The sequence below is a fragment of the Ovis aries genome, chromosome 15 (assembly GCF_016772045.2).
Source record: "Ovis aries strain OAR_USU_Benz2616 breed Rambouillet chromosome 15, ARS-UI_Ramb_v3.0, whole genome shotgun sequence".
NCBI classification, from domain to species: Eukaryota; Metazoa; Chordata; class Mammalia; order Artiodactyla; family Bovidae; genus Ovis; species Ovis aries.
Window position 1 is genome coordinate 42,661,821 of NC_056068.1, and position 19,324 is coordinate 42,681,144.

Genomic DNA, 19,324 nt, shown 5'->3' on the forward strand with positions numbered 1-19,324 from the left:
CTTGAAGAAAAATCCTAATGAACTTTTTGGCCAACTCAATACTGCTAGTCCTTGTCTCCAAGGAATGTCAAGACAATTACAATATAGTGTGGTAAGTATTACACAGATGTAAACAGAGGCTTCTGTGGGAACACTGAGGAGCTAACAACCCAATCTTAAGAACTGGAGAAAGATTTCCAGAAAAGGTGACAGAGCTGAGTCCCAAAGAACCATCAAGAGTCAACCAGTTTGAAAACGGGGTCAAGACTGTTACAGGTAGAACAGAACGTGAGAAAGCCCAGAGGTGGAAACAACCATGGTCAGTTTGTAAGAACTGCAGAAGATTAATGTGAATGGGCTACTTGGTACTGAGGGTGGTGTAAGTCAGGCTGTTCGTAAGTGCAAATCACAGAAACTATCTTGAGTTCCTTTAAACAGATAAGGAATGTATTGGAAAAGCAATGGGTAGCCTCAAAGATCTAACACAAAGGCCAAAAAATCTAGACTCTGAAACTAAGCCATTAACAGGCTAGGCAGTCAGAACTGCAGGTGGAACCACTCGTGGTGGCAGCAGGTGGAGACACCGCGGTCAGTACAACATGAGGCCACCGCTGCTGCCACTGATCCAGTCCTTGATCCTCGAGGTCACTCGCTGCAGGTTCAGAGTCACTCTGCGTCACATTTCTATGCCCGAGCTGCCAGGAAACAGGAAAAATGAGTATCTAAACTTCTCAATATGTGAGATATGAGACAGGTCCTGTCCTCCTTCCAGACGCAAGAAAAGAATTCGGATGCTGGACAGTCAGGAAAAAAAAAATGCCCACTGTACGTGGCATGGTGAAAGACTAGGCTAGAGAGAGAGGGAAGACCAGATCATGAAGAGCCGTATATATATAATTCAGGGTAAAGAATTAGGATTTATCTGTACTTGGAGGAGTGGGAGGGAGCAACATACACAACCTGCATTTTAAAGCCAGGGACAGTATGGAGAATGGGAGGAGGCAGAGTGGGTAACAGGGCAACATGAGCAAAGCAATTCTGTTTAGAGAGAGAGATGAACAAAGTGTGTATAACATACGGAAGAAGTCACTAGTTGGCTCCAGGAAGAAGTTTCTCTCTGTGGTTGGCAAACCAGTTTCCCAAGAGGAAGAAGATATCCTCTGTGCTCTGCCTTCGGCACCCAGTCTCGGTCTGACACCGTTTCCCATGCCCCTAACATACACAAATGACCCCACAAAGGGAAAGTAACAGCTGCTGCTTCTCTTTTTTCTTTCCTTTTCATTTTTTTTTCTTTAACACCATTTATTGAGGACTTAGCATATGCTTGGCATTTTATATGCAATTTCTCATTTAAACTTTGTGTTGGCCGCATAAAGGTTAAATATCATCCTCATCTTACAGATCAGGAAACACATTCAGGAAAACTGGGTACCAAGTTTACATTACTAGTAAATATCAAGACCGGAGTTTAAATCAAAGCTCACATTCTATCCCTTTTTTCTATGCCCAACTGCTTGTAGAACTCAGTAGACGAAGGACTCTATTTATATGATGGAAGACTTTTCTAAGGGACTAGTCTCAAAGGCCAGTTTATCAACTCTAAACACCCACAGCCCTAAAAAACACTAAGTGGAAGATATGCCACCAGGGGAAACAACATATACATGGAAGCAAAAAGCTCTGCTCCGAGGAACAAGAAGTGATTCTATGTGGATCATGTGGTGAATTAAGGCTTCCTGAGAGGGAGTGGCCTGATTCATGGCTAGAAAAGCAAACACAGACAGAAATCACAAAGAACTTTATAATTTCAATAAGTAAATAGCCTTAGGAAACCCCCCATTTTAGAGCAAAGAACAGCCAGGTCATCTGCAGGCCAGATCAGTACTTTGCAGAAAAGACGGTATTTGGGGCAGACCTCAAAGCATAGTGAAACAGCACAAGGAACAGTATTGCAAAGGATAGGAAAGGAGATTGCATGAGCAAAGGCGGAGCAGGAGCAGCACCCCAGCCACGTTTGGGGATACAGCCACAGGATGAAGAGGACAAAAACAAGGGAGAGAGAAAGATAAAGTGAACCTTCCACCTGCAGTTCTGGTAAGATATTTATGTCGTCTGAAGACAATCAAAGAAGGAACTGTAGCCTAAGAGAGAAGGCAGGTTTGTGAATCAACTGCATGCCGACAACGACTGAAGCCACAACGGTCAGTGAGATCACGGAGAGGAAACACAAAGTGAGAAGAGGGATGGAATCAAAGCAGAGCCTCAAAGGATTTGCACATTTACAAAGTGAGAGGAGGACAGGGATTGCGATGACTGGAAGAACAATCCAAGTGACAGGAGAACCACAAAGACATAAAAACTGAGTGAGCAGACAAGAAGAAGGTCTCACCAACCCAGCAGTCTCCCCTGTTATCCATGAGGGATAAGTTCCAAGCCCTCCAGTGGACATCTGAAACCACATGTGTTTTTTTCCGATACATATAAGTCTCTGATACAGTTTAATTTACAAATTAGGCATAAGAGAAGATTAACAATAATAATAATAAAAAGAAAAATCATAAACAACTTATTGTAATAAATGTTACATGACTGTGGTATCTCTCTTTCTCAAAAATATCTTACTGTACAAATGTTAATGCTTTTTTCATCTTTAAGCACTTATCGTGTACTGGGCCATGACTTTTGCAGCTTTGAGATGCAACAGGAAAACTAGCAGAATTTCTTTTTTTGTCTTCACACTTTCACGGATAAAAGATTCATTCTTACCAAACATATTAGCAACATCAGCATGTTTTCTTTCCTTATTAAGTAGAGAAGTTTCACCTTTTCACTTAAAGGAAGCACTTTAAAGCTTCTCTTTGGCCTATCTGACTTGCCAGCATCACCACTCTTGTGCTTTGGGTCCATTTTTAAGTAAATAAGAGTTACTTGGTAATTCTCTGGTCATTCAGTGGTTAGGACTTGGAGCTTTCACTGCTGTGGCCCTAGTTCAGTCCCTAGTTAGGGAACTAAAATCCTGCAAGTTTAGTCCCTAGTTAGGGACCTAAAATCCTGCAAGTGACATGGCCAAAAAAAAAGGGGGGGGGGTTACTTGAACACATTCTCATGTGTTCACTGTAATACTATGACAGTCAATTTGATAACCCAGATGGATATTAACTGACTAACAGGTGGGACACACAGGACAAAGGGACGATTCATGTCCTGGGTAGGATGGAGCAAAAAGGTTCAATTTCATCGCACTACTCAGAAGAATATACAATGATTTATGAATTCTTTATTTCTGGAATTTTCTATTTAAAATTTTCAGACCACAGTTGACAACAGGTAACTGAAACCACGGAAAGAGAAACTACAGATAAGGAGGGGTTACTGCAGTGCCAAATGCTACAGAGAAATTAAGAAAGAGTCAGTAAGAAAAGACAGTTGCTGGTTTTGCAACTGACTGGTCACTAGTTAGTTATCTTCAAGACAGCCAAGAAAAGTCTGTGTATAAAGTCAGACTGCAATGGGATCAGAAACCAAGCAAATTCTCCATAAATTAGCTTTCCCAGGAAATAAACAGTGGCTTTTTGATGTAAGTGCAAGTGCTCAGTGTCTTACTTAATTTTTAATAAGTTGCTTGTTTGGCTTATTACTTCTCTATATTCTAATCTGTCAATACTATTCTTTAGTTTAAGAACACTCAAAGGTAAAAGCGTATTAAATGATGACATTTACACCTTTTAGAAAAAAGGCACAAAATCAGATCATACAGGAAAAGTCCACAACTAACATCATTCTCAAAGGTGAAAAACTGAAAGCTTTTCCTCTAAGGTCAAGCACCAGATAAGGATGCCCACACTCATCACTTCTATTCAACACAGTTCTGAAAGTCCCAGGCACAGAGATTAGGCAAGAAATGCAAATAAAAGGCATCCAAATTGAAAAGAAAGAAGCTTCTTTTCTTTCTGAAAAGAAAATTAAGAAAACAATCTGATTTGCAATAGCATCAAAAATACTCAGGAGTAAACTGAACCAAAGATGTAAAAAGACTTGTACACAGAAAATTACAAAACATTACTCAAAGAAATTAAAGATGACATAAATAAATGGAAAGACATGCTATGCTCGTGGACTGAAAGACTTAATACTATTAAAATGCCCACACTATCCAAAGCAATTTGTCACAGATTCAACACAATCTCCGTCAAAATTTCAATGGCATTTTTTTTTCTGCAGAAACAAACAACATTACCCTAAAATTCATATGGAATCTTAAAGGTCCATAATAGTTCAAACAATCTTGAGAAAAACAAAGGTGGAAGCCTTATACTTCTTGATTTCAAAACCTACTACAAAGACAGTAATCAAAACAGTACATACTAGGGAATTCCCTGGCATTCCAGTGATTAGGACTCCATGCTTCCCCTGCAACGGCACCCCACTCCAGTGCTCTCGCCTGGAAAATCCCAGGGACGGGGAGCCTAGTGGGCTGCAGTCCATGGGGTTGCGAAGAGCCAGTCACGATTGAACGACTTCACTTTCACTTTTCACTTTCATGCATTGGAGAAGGAAAGGGCAGCCCACTCCAGTGTTCTTGCCTGGAGAATCCCAGGGATGGTGGAGCCTGGTGGGCTGCCATCTATGGGGCCGCACAGAGTCGGACACGACTGAAGCGACTTAGCAGCAGCAGCAGCAGCAGCTTCCACTGCAGGGGGCATGGGTTTGATTCCTGGTTGGGGAACTAAGGTTCTGCAAGTCATTCAGCATGACCAAAAAACAAGAAGAAAGAAAGAAAAGAGAAACAGTATGGTACTGGCATAATGACAGACACATAGCCTAATGAAACAGAATAGAAAGCCCAGAAATAAACCCTCATTTATACTTAAAGGCCAGTCTCTTCAACAAAAAGGTTGGAAAATCTGAATGTCCACATGCAACAGAATGAAGATGGACCCTTATCTTACACCATATTCATAAACTAAGTTCAAAATGGAGTAAAGATCTAAATGTAAGACCCAAAAGTATAAAACTCCTAGAAGAAACTATAGAGGAAAAACTTCATGATACTGGAATGAGCAGTGATTTCTTAGACATGATGCTAAAAAAGCACAGGCAACAAAAGCAAAATTAGACAAAATAACATCAAACTTAAAAGCTCCTGCACATACCAAAAAGAAAAAAAAAAAAAAACCACAACCCATCAACATGGGTGAAACAGTTCTTGCCATCCTAGAACTTACACTCCAGGGGAGTAATAAGATATCAAACTATACAGCAATAACACAACCACCGATATGGTGAAAAGTGTGGTAAAAAAGAAAAGGCACAGATAATGTCACAAGTGTACATTACAGGAAAGCTGGTTAGGTCTAGAATGGGTGGGGTGCTACCTGGAGAAACCTCCCTGAGGAAGTGACAATCAAGCCGAGGCCTCCACATGGTCCGGGAGGGAACCTCCCAGCAGAGCAAGCAGCGTGCCTGAAGGCTCTGTGGCAAGAAGGGGCCCAGCAATCTGAGGAAGGCCAAGGTGGCTGCCCTGAAGTGAGCAAGAGGGAGGGGAGAGAAGGCTAGACAGGTTGCAGAAGCCAAACTGAACACGGGCCTGTGTGTCATGATGAAGATGCTGGACTTACCTAAAAACAACAGCAAGCCAGTGAAGGGCATGCATTCAATATCCAATGTGACCTCAATCAAAATAAATCCATAAATTGAAATGGTCTCTAGGCCCATTCAAACTATAAAAGGTCTAAAAATCTACAAACTGGCTCCAGAATTCTAGTTTGTATCACACATATTAAATCAATAGTCTTACGTTTAATAATAATTGCTGCTAGTGGTTTCAAGGTGTCCAAACCGAAGATAATTTCCAAGAAAGAAATATGTAGAGTGGTTCTGATTTTTACATAAAATTTTTACTTTACATCAAGATTCATACATATGAAGAATAAGATACCACCTCAATTCTGATTCAAGGTACTAAAAGTATTTACAAAACTAAACTCACATGTTCTCTAAACTAGAAACTTCATACAAACCCAGCTCAAGACTAAAGTTGCTGTGGAACAGAAACAGTTCTCAAAAGACAGGGAAATTGGTCAATGTAGTGCTTTAGAAACAGCAGAAATTTTTCTCAGAAAGCATTCATACTCTTTGATCAATAATTCTACTTTAATTACTTGTTCAATCAATACTTATTGTTCAATCAATACTTGTTAATTATCCTAACAAGAGAACCAAAGTCAGATAAAGATTCACCTAGGATAGTCACTATTATTTAAAAGAGTGGGGAAAAAAATAAAAAGTCCACCAAAAAAGTGGTTATAAAGTACAAAACTATTATACAATCACTGAATCCACTTAGTACTTGGGTGACCTTGAGCAAGCATTTAACCCAAGGCCCATCTCCTCATCTTTAAAATGGTGGTAATGATGGTACTTAACCTATAGAGTTGACATAAAGACTTTATTAAAACATCTGTTTAAAACATTTAGTATATGAAACACAACAGACTCTAAATAAATATTAGCATCTTTATACTCAAGGTTTTTTAAAAAATTCAATGACATGGGACAGGTAATATTAATGTTAAGTGTTCAATATGATCCCTTGAAAAACAATATATAAAAACATTTTAAAAAATAAAGACTTGGGAATTCCTTGGCAGTCCACACTTTAACTGCTGAGCACGGATGTGCAATCTCTGGTTGGGAACTGTGATCCCACAAGCCAGACAGTGTGGCCACAAAAATAAAATAAAAATAAAAACTCAAAACAAACATATCAGAATGCTAACAGTGACTGCCTCTGTATGTTAAAACTATGGATGATACATATTTTCTTAATAAGTTCTTTTTTTTCTTAATTTGAATAATACCCTTTTATTATCTTTACAATAAAAAACAAATTTTAAAAACAGTATTTTATATTAATTATCAGTGAGATGCAAATCAAAACACAGTAAGCTATGTACTTCCTACACCGGAATGGCTATAATAAAAACAAAATGCTGATGAGGATATGAAGGAATTGGACCCCTCAGCCGCTGCTGGCAGAAAGTAAAATGCATAGCTGCATTGGAAAACAACTTGACAGTTCCTCAAAAGGTTAAACACAGCGTTGCCACATAACCCAAATTTCATTCCTAGGTATGTAACCAAGAACTGAAAACATGCCTCTGCACAAAAACTGAACATGCATGCTCACAGCAGTAAATTCATGGTAACCAGAAAGTGCGAAGAAAACAAAACATCCATCATCCAATGAATGTGCCAACAAAATATGGTATACCCATAATGGAATATTTTTCAGACATGGAAAGAAATGAAGTACTGTTAGGTGCTACAGCATGGATGAGCTTTGAAAACATGATGCTAAACGAAAAAAGACAGACACAAAAGTCATACGGTCCCAGTCACATTGCATAAGTCCAGATAGAGGTAAATCCAGAGAGGAAAAAAGTAGACTAGTGGTTGCCTACAGCTGAGGGGGAGGACAGTAAGTGCTAATGGATATGGTTTTTACCACCAAAATGTACACTTTAAATATACTTGTATGGTATATGAATTATATCTCACTAAAGTAGCTACCTTAAAAAGCAATACTACTGCGAATACCCTGGCACTCCAGTGGTTAGGACTCTGCGCTTCTGCAGGAGGCACAGGTCTGATCCCTGGTTGAGGAACTAAGATCCCATGTGCCCCACACGGCAGGCATAAATAAGGTTACTCTCCCTCTTGATTACTGTAATAAAGAACTGACACTAAAAAAACATAAGATTTCTTTAGACTACATCAGTTTTAGATTTATATTGTTGGCCACGGTGTTCAATGACAAAGTCATTCACACTTCTCAGCATGGAACCTCTTCAATTACTCAGAAGTTTTTAGTCCTGTGTAACTTTGCAAACATGATGAAACTGTAGAGTCCAACTTGGCCACTGTTCTAAATTAATACTATGTAACTTTCAAGCAACAATGAAAGAAAAAACAACACAGGCTAAAGGATAATAAGAATCATATAAAAGACTGGTTTGGGGAATTTAAGAGCAGCACCCTTCCTATCGGGCTTCCCAGTGACACTAATGGTAAAGAACCCACCTGCCAACGCAGGAGACTTAAGAGAGGCAGGTTCTATCCCTGGGTTCAGGAAGATCCCCTGGAGTAGGGCATGGCAATCCACTCCAGTATGTTTGCCTGGAGAATCCCACTGACAGGGGAGCCTGGCGGAATCAGTCCATAGGATTGTAAAGAGTTGGACACAACTGAAGCAACTCAGCACACACGCACGCCCCCTTTCCTATTAAATGATGCTTGTTAGGTATACATTTGACAACATTTTGAGTGCTAAAGGTAAGAGAAATTTGAAAACTCATTTTATGGTAGAACTATAACTAAGGGACAAGTAAGCATTTGGGATAACGTCCAGCCTAAGAAAACAGAATGCAGACTGCTAGAGAGAAGCATTATATTGAAAAACATGGCTCTCTGTGTATATTTTTCTTTTGTATGTGTGAGTGTTCCCAAAACAACATCAAAAAAAGGATTACATTAGAAAGCAGTAAATCCCCCAATTAGGACGTGGCTTATTGGCCAAGGATTACTGGTTTTTAGTCAAATAGCCCAGACCAACCTTTACTGTGTACAATCAGGGAAAAGAACTGACAACGATTTGGATGAAGAAGCCAACTAGGCTATTAAAGCTCATGAAAGGTTTAGACTGCCTCATAACACGCTGAGGCAGAACTAGCTTTTTGTTGTTTTTTAATTACGGTTGTGCTGGACTTTTGTTGCTGCACACAGGCTTTCTCTAGCTGCAGCCAGTGGGAGCCACTCTTCATGGTGGTGCATGTGCTTCTCACCGCAGAGTACAGGCTCAGTGGTGAGTGTGCTTCACCAGCTGTGGTACACAGGCTTAGCTGCCCCTCAGCACGCGGGATCTTCCCGGACCACAGATTGAACCCGTGTCCCCTGCACTGGCAGGCAGATTCTGATCCACTGTACTACCAGCGAAGTCTCAGAACTAGTTTCCAATGTAGTCGACTGGGGTTCAAAATTTAAAAAGTAACAATATACCACTTTCTTCAATTATTCATTGTCAGATAATCCAGGCACAGTGTTCTTTTTGTCCCCAAAAGGTGGGGAGGAGCTCACAAAAATTCAAAAATTCTTCCTGGATGTTTACAGAATCCTATTCTTTACTTAAAAAAAAAAAAAGGAATTCAACAAACAAGAACACAGTTAACAATCAGCAGAGGCAAAATATTCAATACATGAACACACAAGATCATCATCTGAAGTCTCAGGAAAGCTGAAAATAAATTCTATCAATGTGAAGAACAATGTGAATTATTCCCTCTGAAGAAGCAAATACAGAAACCAAATGGAAAAATTATTTTTTGCAAAGCAAGTTTCATTATAGTTTATCTCTTGGTCTCAACCCCTTCTGAGTAACTCTCTTAGGCAAAGGCAGAAAAACCTCTCAAATAACTGGGGCGGGGGGGGCGGCGAGGCAGGGGAGAAATGACCAAACTGAACACTGAGGAACACCAGATACTGAAGAAGAAGAAGAAAAACTACATTAAAACAGTTGAGAAAGAACCTAAGGGAACTAGACGCTGGATGAGAGAGTTTGAGATGATCAGAATGGTTTTCAAACCACTTTCCCCTGGCCCCTACTATATATCCAGTAACTGGAAAAGTATTAATTCTGCAAAGTAGTAATTAATCCCTCAATAGTACATACAGTTAAAAGTACTCTGGTCTAGAAGTGAAATGGCTTAGGTTCAAAACCTATCTACCCCTTATTAGCTATATTCTCTATTTCGTCCTGAGTTAAATGGGGATAAGAATTCCAGTTATGCGTCATAGGATTAGCATGAGGATCAAATCAGACTCTGTGTGTGTGTGTGTGTGTGTGTGTGTGTGTGTATAAAAGCACATATTGCAAATGTTTAATCATCATTTCATATATTCATTACCTAACTGATGACAATCTTTAAGTTTTCTGTTAACACTCTTCAGTCACTACTGGCATTTTTTTTCAACCAAGTTTTAAAACAAGGCACCAATTAAATCCACATCATGGAAGCCTTGGCTGCTTTATTTGGACTGAAAGCCTGGCAAAATTCCACTCCAGGTGGCTAAGCAATAATAAACAAGGGCTCACTGTTTCATCACATCCTCACTTGCTCTGTGAATAAGATTTTCCCCAAATTTAGTGGCTAATTTTGGACTTCTTATACTGCTATAGTTGCTCCGTTCAGTTCAGTTCAGTCTCTCAGTCGTGTCTGACTCTTTGCGACCCCATGGACTACAGCGCGCCAAGCCTCCTAATCCACCACCAACTCCCAAAACCTGCTCAAACTCATGCCCATCGAGTCAGCGATGCTATCCAATCATCTCATCCTCTGTCGTTCCATTCTCCTCCCTTCAGTCTTTCCCAGCATCAGTGTCCCTTCCAATGAGTCAGCTCTTTGCATCAGGTGGCCAAAGTATTGAAGTTTCAGCTTCAGCTTCAGCTTCAGCATCCGTCCTTCCAATGAGTATTCAGGACTGATTTCCTTTATGATGGACTGGTTTGATCTCCGTGCTGTCCAAGGGACTCTCAAGAGTCTTCTCCAACAGTTTAAAAGCATCAATTGTTCCACACAGCTTTCTTTATGGTCCAACTCTCACATCCATACATGACTACAGGAAAAACCACAACTTTGATAATACAGACCTTTGTCAGTAATAAAATAATCTCTCTACTTTTTAATATGTTGTCTAGGTTTGTCATATAGTTACTCCCCCAGTTACAAAACTTTTAAATACCTGAATACTAAAACAAAGAACATTTTAAAACTTTAAAGCTCAGGGTGTTTAAAGAAAGTTACATCAAGGAGAACAAAATGTGGTATCAGGGTGCAGCACCTCAAGATATTCAACCATGTCTCTCTATCCAGTCTTCCAGCCCACACAAATTCTAGCACTGAAAAACCACAATTTCCAGGTTTCTGAGACTTTCCCAGTATGTTCCATATATTCTAATAACAGACATAATTCTTTTTTTTTTTTAATTTTTAAGCTCAAACACATGCACATAGCAGGTCATCAAACATTTGCCAAATATAAGACATATTTACTGTGTGAATTGTTTCTGGTTTTTATTTTGGTTTAAATAAACTGAAATTTTTTTAAAAAGTAAAAATACAAAGAGGTTGTAGTATGTTTTAAACACATTTTTATATTAAGTAGGGAAGACAACAAGTTTTTGTCTATTTCTTTAAAGTCCATGATGCCAGAGTGCTAACATATATACTTTAGGGTTAAAAATTAGGGAGCTAGGCACTGTTTGTCCTACAGGCACAGAGAAAGGGGGTCCTTTGGGTTTGACGGTCCACTGCAGACTGTCTTGCTTCTAGTTCATACAGCCTAAACTTGATTAAAATAGGCACTGATCGAAAAGAGGGGGAGTATACCTAATCTGATCCCTTATGTGGGATCTGGGCAGGCTTCATACGCTAACCACTTGTCCTGCTGTTGTTGCTGTTCAGTTGCCCAGTCATGTCCAGCTCTTTGCAACCGCATGGACTGTAGCACGCCAGGTTTCCCTGTCCTTCACTATCTCCTGGAGTTTGCTCAAATTCTTGTCCACTGAGTCAGTGACACTATCTAACCATCTCATCCTCTGCTGCCCTCTTCTTCTTTCGCCTTCAATCTTTCCCAACATCAGGGTCCCTTCCTATTAGTTGGCTCTTCGCACCAGGTGGCCAAAGTATTGGAGCTTCAGCATCAGCCCTTCCAGTGAATATTCAGGGTTGATTTCACTAAGGACTGGTTTGACCTCCTTGCTGTCCAAGGGATTCTCAAGAGTCTTCTTCAACACCACAATTCCAAAGCATCAATTCTTCGGCACTTGGCCTTCTTTATGGTCCAACTCTCACATCCATACATGACTACTGGAAAAACCATAGCTTTGACTATATGGACCTTCGTATGAAAAGTGGTATCTTTGCTTTTTAATATGCTATCTAGATTCGTCACAGCTTTTCTTCCAAGGAGCAAGCTTCTTTTAATTTCATGGCTGCAGTCACCATCAACAGTGATTTTAGAGCCCAAGAATGTAGAATCTGTCACTGCTTCCACTTTTTCCACATCTATTTGCCAGGAAGTGATGGGATTGGATGCCATGATCTTAGTTTTTGGAATGCTGAGTTTTAATCTAGCTTTCTCATTCTCCTCTTTCACCCTCATCAACAGGCTCTCTTATCTTAGGGGCTGTTAATGGAATATAAACGTTCTCATCACTATAGTTGTATTCAAACCTCTTGACTTTTATTTAAATTAACGCAGAAATATCAAATGGTAAACTCAGGATTCTGAAGCTGTTCTAACTAATCATGGCTAAGACAATCTAACAGAAAGACAAATACTATATGTTCTCAGTTTTATGTAGAATACTTAAAACAATGAACTTAGAAACAAATAAGAGAATAGGATGGCAGTGGTCAGGGGCTGGAGCGGGGTAGTGGAAATGGGGCGATGTTGATCAAAGTGTACAGACTTCCAGCTTTAAGATGAAAAAGGTCTGGGATATACTGCATAGCATTGTGACAATAACAATATTACTATATTATTTAAAGTTAAGAGACCAGATCTTAAAATTTATAGTCCCTCCACACACAAAAAGGTAACTATGGGAGGCAGTGTTAACACAAGTCACCTTATTGTAGCAATCATTTCACAATATATACATGTATCAAATCATAATGCTATACACCTCATAGTGCTATACACCTTAAATTTACATACATTAGGTATCAGTAATATCTCAATAAAGCTGAGGAAATATTTTCTAAATAAAAAGAATTTCTTCACAAACCAAAAAAAACCCCTTACTGACTTATAATACAACTATAAGCATAAATGAGCTACCTGATCAATGAACAGAAGGCAGCCCAAAAAGAAAATAGTATAGCATCATACTATGAAGATTTGAAACGTCATATGTAAGTTTCTATACAATTAAAATTTTTTTATCATGATATAATTCACATACCAAAAAATTCACTCTTAAAGTGTACATTTTAGTAATATTCAATATGTTCACTGGAGAAGGCAATGGCGCCCCACTCCAGCACTCTTGCCTGGAAAATCCCATGGATGGAGGAGCCTGGAAGGCTGCTGTCCATGGGGTCGCTGAGGGTCAGACACGACTGAGTGACTTCACTTTCATGCATTGGAGAAGGAAATGGCAACCCACTCCAGTGTTCTTGCCTGGAGAATCCCAGGGACGGGGGAGCCTGGTGGGCTGCCGTCTATGGGGTCACACAGAGTCGGACACGACTGAAGCGACTTAGCTGCAGCAGTAGCAGCAGTATATTCACAGGTTTTACAATCATCATTACTATCTAACTCTAGAACATTTTTATCACCCCAAGAAGAAACTTCAAACCCATCAGTAGTCACTCACCATTCCCACTTCCCTCCACCTCTGGCAACCACTAATCTGTTTTGTATCTTTATGTGTTTGCCTATTTTGGACATTTCGTATAAACTGGATCATACAATAGGTGGTTTTCGCAAGTTTAAGTCTTACATTTCATTTTGGTGTGGTTTCTCCCTCTGCAGTTTCTTTTCCAAGTAAAGCATGACCACGGCAATGTTTTATATTTATATAAACATACACACATATACAAATAAAGAACAAAAATTATATTGTTGAGGCTTATATGAAATAATAGATACAGGTACAAAGAATACTACCTAAATGAACAGACTATAGTTTTGACAGTCTTTGCTGCAAAACTTCTAAAAAATAAAATGTGATTTAAAACAAAAATACTGACCAACATTTTGGCATTTTCCAAACCACTAACTTAAATCATGATTATACATTTTAGTTACTGTACTTTGCTATTATAAAAAGACACTAAATTATAAACAGAATTTATACATATAAATAGCTATAAACATTTTTTAAATCATAGGAAAAAATATGTTAGTAGTTACAGTATTTAGGTGATTGGAAAGTAGGCTTTTATAATGTATTTTATTTTTAATTTAAAGGTATTATCACTGTCACTTTTTGAAAGACATTTTTAACATATACCCCCGAAATTCACACTATATATTATAAATAAGCAAAAGTAGGAACTCCCAACCCTTAATGTGCATATATGATTACTTTTCATATCTAAACTAAATGTACATAATATGGAAAGATGACAGTAATATATTGCTTAGTTAAAAAAACAAACTGAACTTTATGTAGCATGATCCTATTGGTACAGAAATAAAACACTATGTATTGTATAGGTATGTGTCTGCATGCATATAAAAAGGTCAGCAAATAATTAAAAGCTGTTACTCCTAAAGACTCAGGCTAAAAAGGGAATTTACTTTTTATCTCATATATTTGTACTAATTGCCTATTTAATAACAAGCTAATTTATGTAATTTTTTAAGACTCTACTTAATTATTTTTTTCGCTGCATCTTGCAGTATATTAGTTCCCCAACCAGGGACTGAACACAGGCCACAGCAGTGAAAGTATAGAGTCCTAACCACTGGACTACCAGGGAATTCCAAGCTTTCATAACTTTTAAATCACAAATGTTTTTAATTAAATGTGCCATTAATTTATTTTCTTTAAAAAAATAAAAGAACATTAAATCTAACAATTTAATGTGTCAATTTTTAATTATCCAAACCAAAGGAGAACTCAAATGAGGCAGAAAATACCAGTAGGTTATATTTGGCTTCCAAGCACCTAATAGTTTATAGCATCCTTAGTCATAACGTATCAGAGAAAACATCCACGTGGTACCCAGAAAAGTCCAGGATGAAAACTTTGCTGTATAATATCTATAAAGCATAGATATTTTACCACATCATATCCATGCTTTAACAATTCTGGTACATGTGGAACCAGAATTCAAAACAAAAAATCGTATCATGTCAAATCCATGCTTTAACAATTTTGGTACATGTGGAACCAGAATTTAAAAAGAAAAAAGAAAAGCTCCCAAAGAGAAGACAGGTACAGATTAACACAAAATGCAGTTCTTAATTTAGAAAAAAGAGCCAACTATAAAAATATAGAACCAAGGTTTAGAAGACACTGGAGAAGAGAGAGAAAGAGGAAGCACTGCCAGTCTCTTCTTTCATTCTGATTTACTAAGCTCCTTAGGGAACTCACCAACAAGGGTGTGTGGGGCCCACCTGAAATGTATAACCTGAACACCGCTGTAAGCAGGAAGAGGTTAGACTCATACCTTTTCCAAAATGAACTTGTTTAAATAAGGCATGTAGCCCTGATTGGAGACAGGTCCCTCGTCATCATCCCTGAAGTGCTCTTCAAGGGCAACCGGGTCGTGTGGAACCTTCAGCACCGTGCACAGGTTATGGGAAAGGACCTGTAAGGGAGAAAGAGAGCAGTTTAGAGCATCCACTAAGCAGCACGTGGCACTTCACTCTTGGAACACAGATGGCTGCTACCCTGGGGAGAGAAAGATGAAAAATAAACTGCCAGCTGCCAGGCTCCCCGCTTGTCATCGACAGGGTCTCATCCCCTCTTCAGTTTCGGTTCACGTCAAACGAGTCTCTTTTACTTGCCTACAATGAGCCAGGCTCCGTGAAAGATCTGTAGTACTCCTGTGTGCGTTAGTCGCTCAGTCGTGTCCGACTCTTTGCAACCCCACCAACTCAGCCTGCCACACTTCTCTGTCCATGGAATTCTCCAGGCAAGGATATTGGAGTGGATTGCCATTCCCTTCTGCACGTATTCCTTGTAGGCATTTATAAATTGGCCCACATTAGAAAGAAAAAGGGAGGAAAGAGCAAGAGAATGTGTTCAGACTTGAACATCTCCCCAAGCAGAGCAGTGTCTGTCAATTAAAGCTGTAAAAGAAAACACAAGGTACTGAAGAGCTGCAGCTGGGGGCTCTCGATAAGGTGGCCACGCCAGGCCGGCCCCAACCTCTCTCCGCTTCACTTCTCTCTTTTGTTCAACAGAAAGGCCAAGTTAATATACAAATATATCAAATATTGATTAGTAATCTCTAGTCATCCAACCATCTCTATAACTCCATGATGTTTTCAGGATGAGTATCAGTTCAGTTCAGTTCAGTTCAGTTCAGTCACGCAGTCGTGTCCGACTCTTTGCGACCCCATGAATCGCAGCACTCCAGGCCTCCCTGTCCATCACCAACGCCCAGAGTTCACTCAGACTCACGTCCATCCAGTCAGTGATGCCATCCAGCCATCTCATCCTCTGTCGTCCCCTTCTTTTCCTGCCCCCAATCCCTCCCAGCATCAAAGTCTTTTCCAATGAGTCAACTCTTCACATGAGGTGGCCAAATAAAAGGGTATAAATATGAAAAGAGAAAGAAATCAAGTGCCTGGTTTAAAAATATATTTAAAAAATCAATAGCAAAAATATCTCAGGAGTCACCAAAATGGCTGAAAATATTTTGTAGAGAATTTGCGTTCTGGTCTTGCCATAGTCTAAATGCATACTTTAACATTCAGGTAGTTGAGTTAGCAGTTTGGGCTATCTGAGTACTAACTGTGTTTCATATTAAGTGAAAATTTAAAAATAAAACTTAAATTCCTTCCATTTCATTTGTGCATTCTAAACAGATCAAATTATACAGCTAAGTCGGTACTTCCTCTAACACAGAATCTTATTAGATGTTAAATCCCAGGTTAAAATCCTCCCTGTTTTTCTCAGCCCTACCCATTCAATTGCTTAAGGAGCCACATCCACCTCAATGAATACTTCCAATTCCATTAAGCAAGCCACTTTTTTCTGCATACTTATATTTCAGTTAGGATTTTTTACAATTTAAAAAAATAATCCATAAAAATAACATTTGCATATTTTCTTTCTACATTTGTTTTGTTTCTCAAAGCTTCATTTATGTGGAGATCCTTTTCTACATGCTCTGCTGGTTTTAAGGAAGTAAGTAAAGTGAAGGAAGTACACAAATGGTTATAAATGAAGTAATTAAGACTTTTATCAGCCCTACAAAGCAGGCTGTGTTTCTCAAGTAAACTCTCTATTTGCTAGTAGTACAGCACATGAAAAGGGTACGGTGGAGCTTTTACTGAATCTTGCACCACAGTCAGAAAATCCTAAATAGACATTTCCTTTCTTTATTTACCTTGTAACACCTACAGAGTAATTATCTATCTCCAAAGAGGTTTTGTGAGGATCTACTTCAAGAATATAAAGTGCTTAAAAACGGCAACACACTGTGGAAATACAGAAAAATAAAGAACACAGTCCTCTTATAAGGCTCAAAAGTCTTTCAGATTTTAAAATTATTTGGGACTTTACCCAAGTAAAAACTCCCAACCACAGGTTAATCTATGGTATATCCATAAAACATTAAGAACAATGAGGAACTTACTGTGTGTAGTGATATGAAAAGATCTCCCAGGTGCCTTAAGTGGAAAAAAAAAAAAAAAAGTACCTAAGACTACATACAATGTGCTTCTATGTAAAAGAAAAAGGAAGAAAAAAAATTAAAAACTCTACAAGGATATATGAGAAACAAATAACAGTGGAGGAAAAACTAGTTTGATTTCCCTCTTTATTACGTTCTAGAAAAAAAAATTTTTACCTATTCAAAAAAATGTAACAGCTATTTTAAAAATTAAGCATATATACATACACACACATTTTTCTTAATGGCCAGCTTAAGCTCACATTAAATCTTTTAATATTTATTTTTAAAAAAATTTTTTAATTTATTTGGCTACGCTGAGTCTTAGTTGCAGCACTCAGGATCTTCAATCTTTACTGCAGCAGGCAGGATCTTTAGCTGCGGCATGTAGGATCTAGTTCCCTGACCAGGGATGGAACCTAGGCCCCCTGCATTGGGAGTGTGGAGTCAGCCACTGGACCACCAGGAAGTACCACACAGCTAAACTGACTTATCTTCAAACTCTACACTTTATCTTCTACATTAACTTACCCCCTAAAAATTAGGTATAAAAGGGAGACATATTCCACAGCAACGTACCATGACTAATGGGTGAATAAGGTACAAGGGCAATAAATGAGTTCAGAAAGAATAGTATGTGCTACAATGACTTCATATATTAAATGAAATGTAACCTAGGCCTTAAAATAAGGAGAGCTTTTCCGTAGGAAAGGGCTTCCCTGGTAGCTCAGATGGTAAAGAATCTGCCTGGAATGCAGACCAGTTCGATGCCTGGGTGAGGAAGATCCCCTTGAGAAGGAAATGCCAACCCACTCCAGTATTCCTGCCTGGAGAATCCCATAGACAGAGGAGCCTGGCAGGCTACAGTCCATGGGGTCGCAAAGAATCAGATACAACTGATCGTGACTACCACTTTCACTGTCACTTGGGGTAGGAAAAGGGCAACTGGAAGGTTTTCCAGATAGAGGGATAATATGGGAAAAGTAACTGATTAATGCAAAATTCTCTGCGTACAAAAAGGAGACACCAATCTCTCCCACACCCATCCCTTTCTCTGCCTTTGGGTTTCACAGACCCTCCAACTAACGTACTGGTAGAGGCCTTAGATGCTATATTGTCACCCTTCCCATCTTACAGATGGTGAGTACTGGCTCAAAGAGATTAAATTTGTTTTTCTTGACTAAGGTGACTTAGGAGAACTGAGACTAAGTCAGGTTTTGTAAACCCTGGTCCAACACTCTCCAGTAATAAGAAACATAATTATGTTTCCAGTTTTCTAAAAGCAACATCTTTGTGTAGGTGCTTTAGTTCAATCCAGTGACCTCACTGAAGATTTAGATTTAAACCCTAGACTCCAACCATGGATAATTAAACAGAACTTTAAAAAAATACAGGGATAACTGAATTCAAGGATAAGTTTCTTCTTAACCACCTTATTTTAGTTAAGCAAACTGTGAGAGAGGCATCAGATTATGTTAAAGGACCCTGGAGGAGGAGACTTGAGTGCCCACTGTACTCATGTGGTCTGTTCCTGGTCAGTGGTTTGCCATTTACCCTTTTAAAGTATTAGAATATTTCGCTGCTTACTTGCTTAGTCTCAGTACCCTCACTGCAAAATGAAGAGTTGGTGACTTGTTTCTAAAACTAATGTTTTGAAAAGTCCAATCCTTAACTGTCAACCAAAACTCATTTCATGAATTCAACAGAAAGAACTATAGTTTAGATCAGAAATTCAGCTTTTTTCATTGTTAGTAAGGTCTAGAACAGGAAAGTCCTCTTTAAACAAAGTAACAACAGTATCTCAAAGTTTTTAAGTAAAAGGTATAAAAAAAAAAAAAGAGGATTCTTGAAGGCCAGAATATAAACTAGTAACAAGACATAAAATCTCCATAAACTTACACTAAAAAAAAAGTGTAAGCAGTTGATGC

General features: G+C 38.8%; 1 protein-coding gene across 1 annotated transcript in view; it reads right to left on the bottom strand.

The window, feature by feature from the left end:
• Positions 1–19,324, bottom strand: part of SWAP70 (switching B cell complex subunit SWAP70) — a 76,183-nt gene that overhangs the window by 37,476 nt on the left and 19,383 nt on the right. Inside the window, exon 2 of the mRNA XM_004016163.5 lies at positions 15,222–15,362. Coding sequence (XP_004016212.2) covers positions 15,222–15,362 — 141 coding nt within the window. The remainder of the gene's footprint in view (positions 1–15,221; positions 15,363–19,324) is intronic.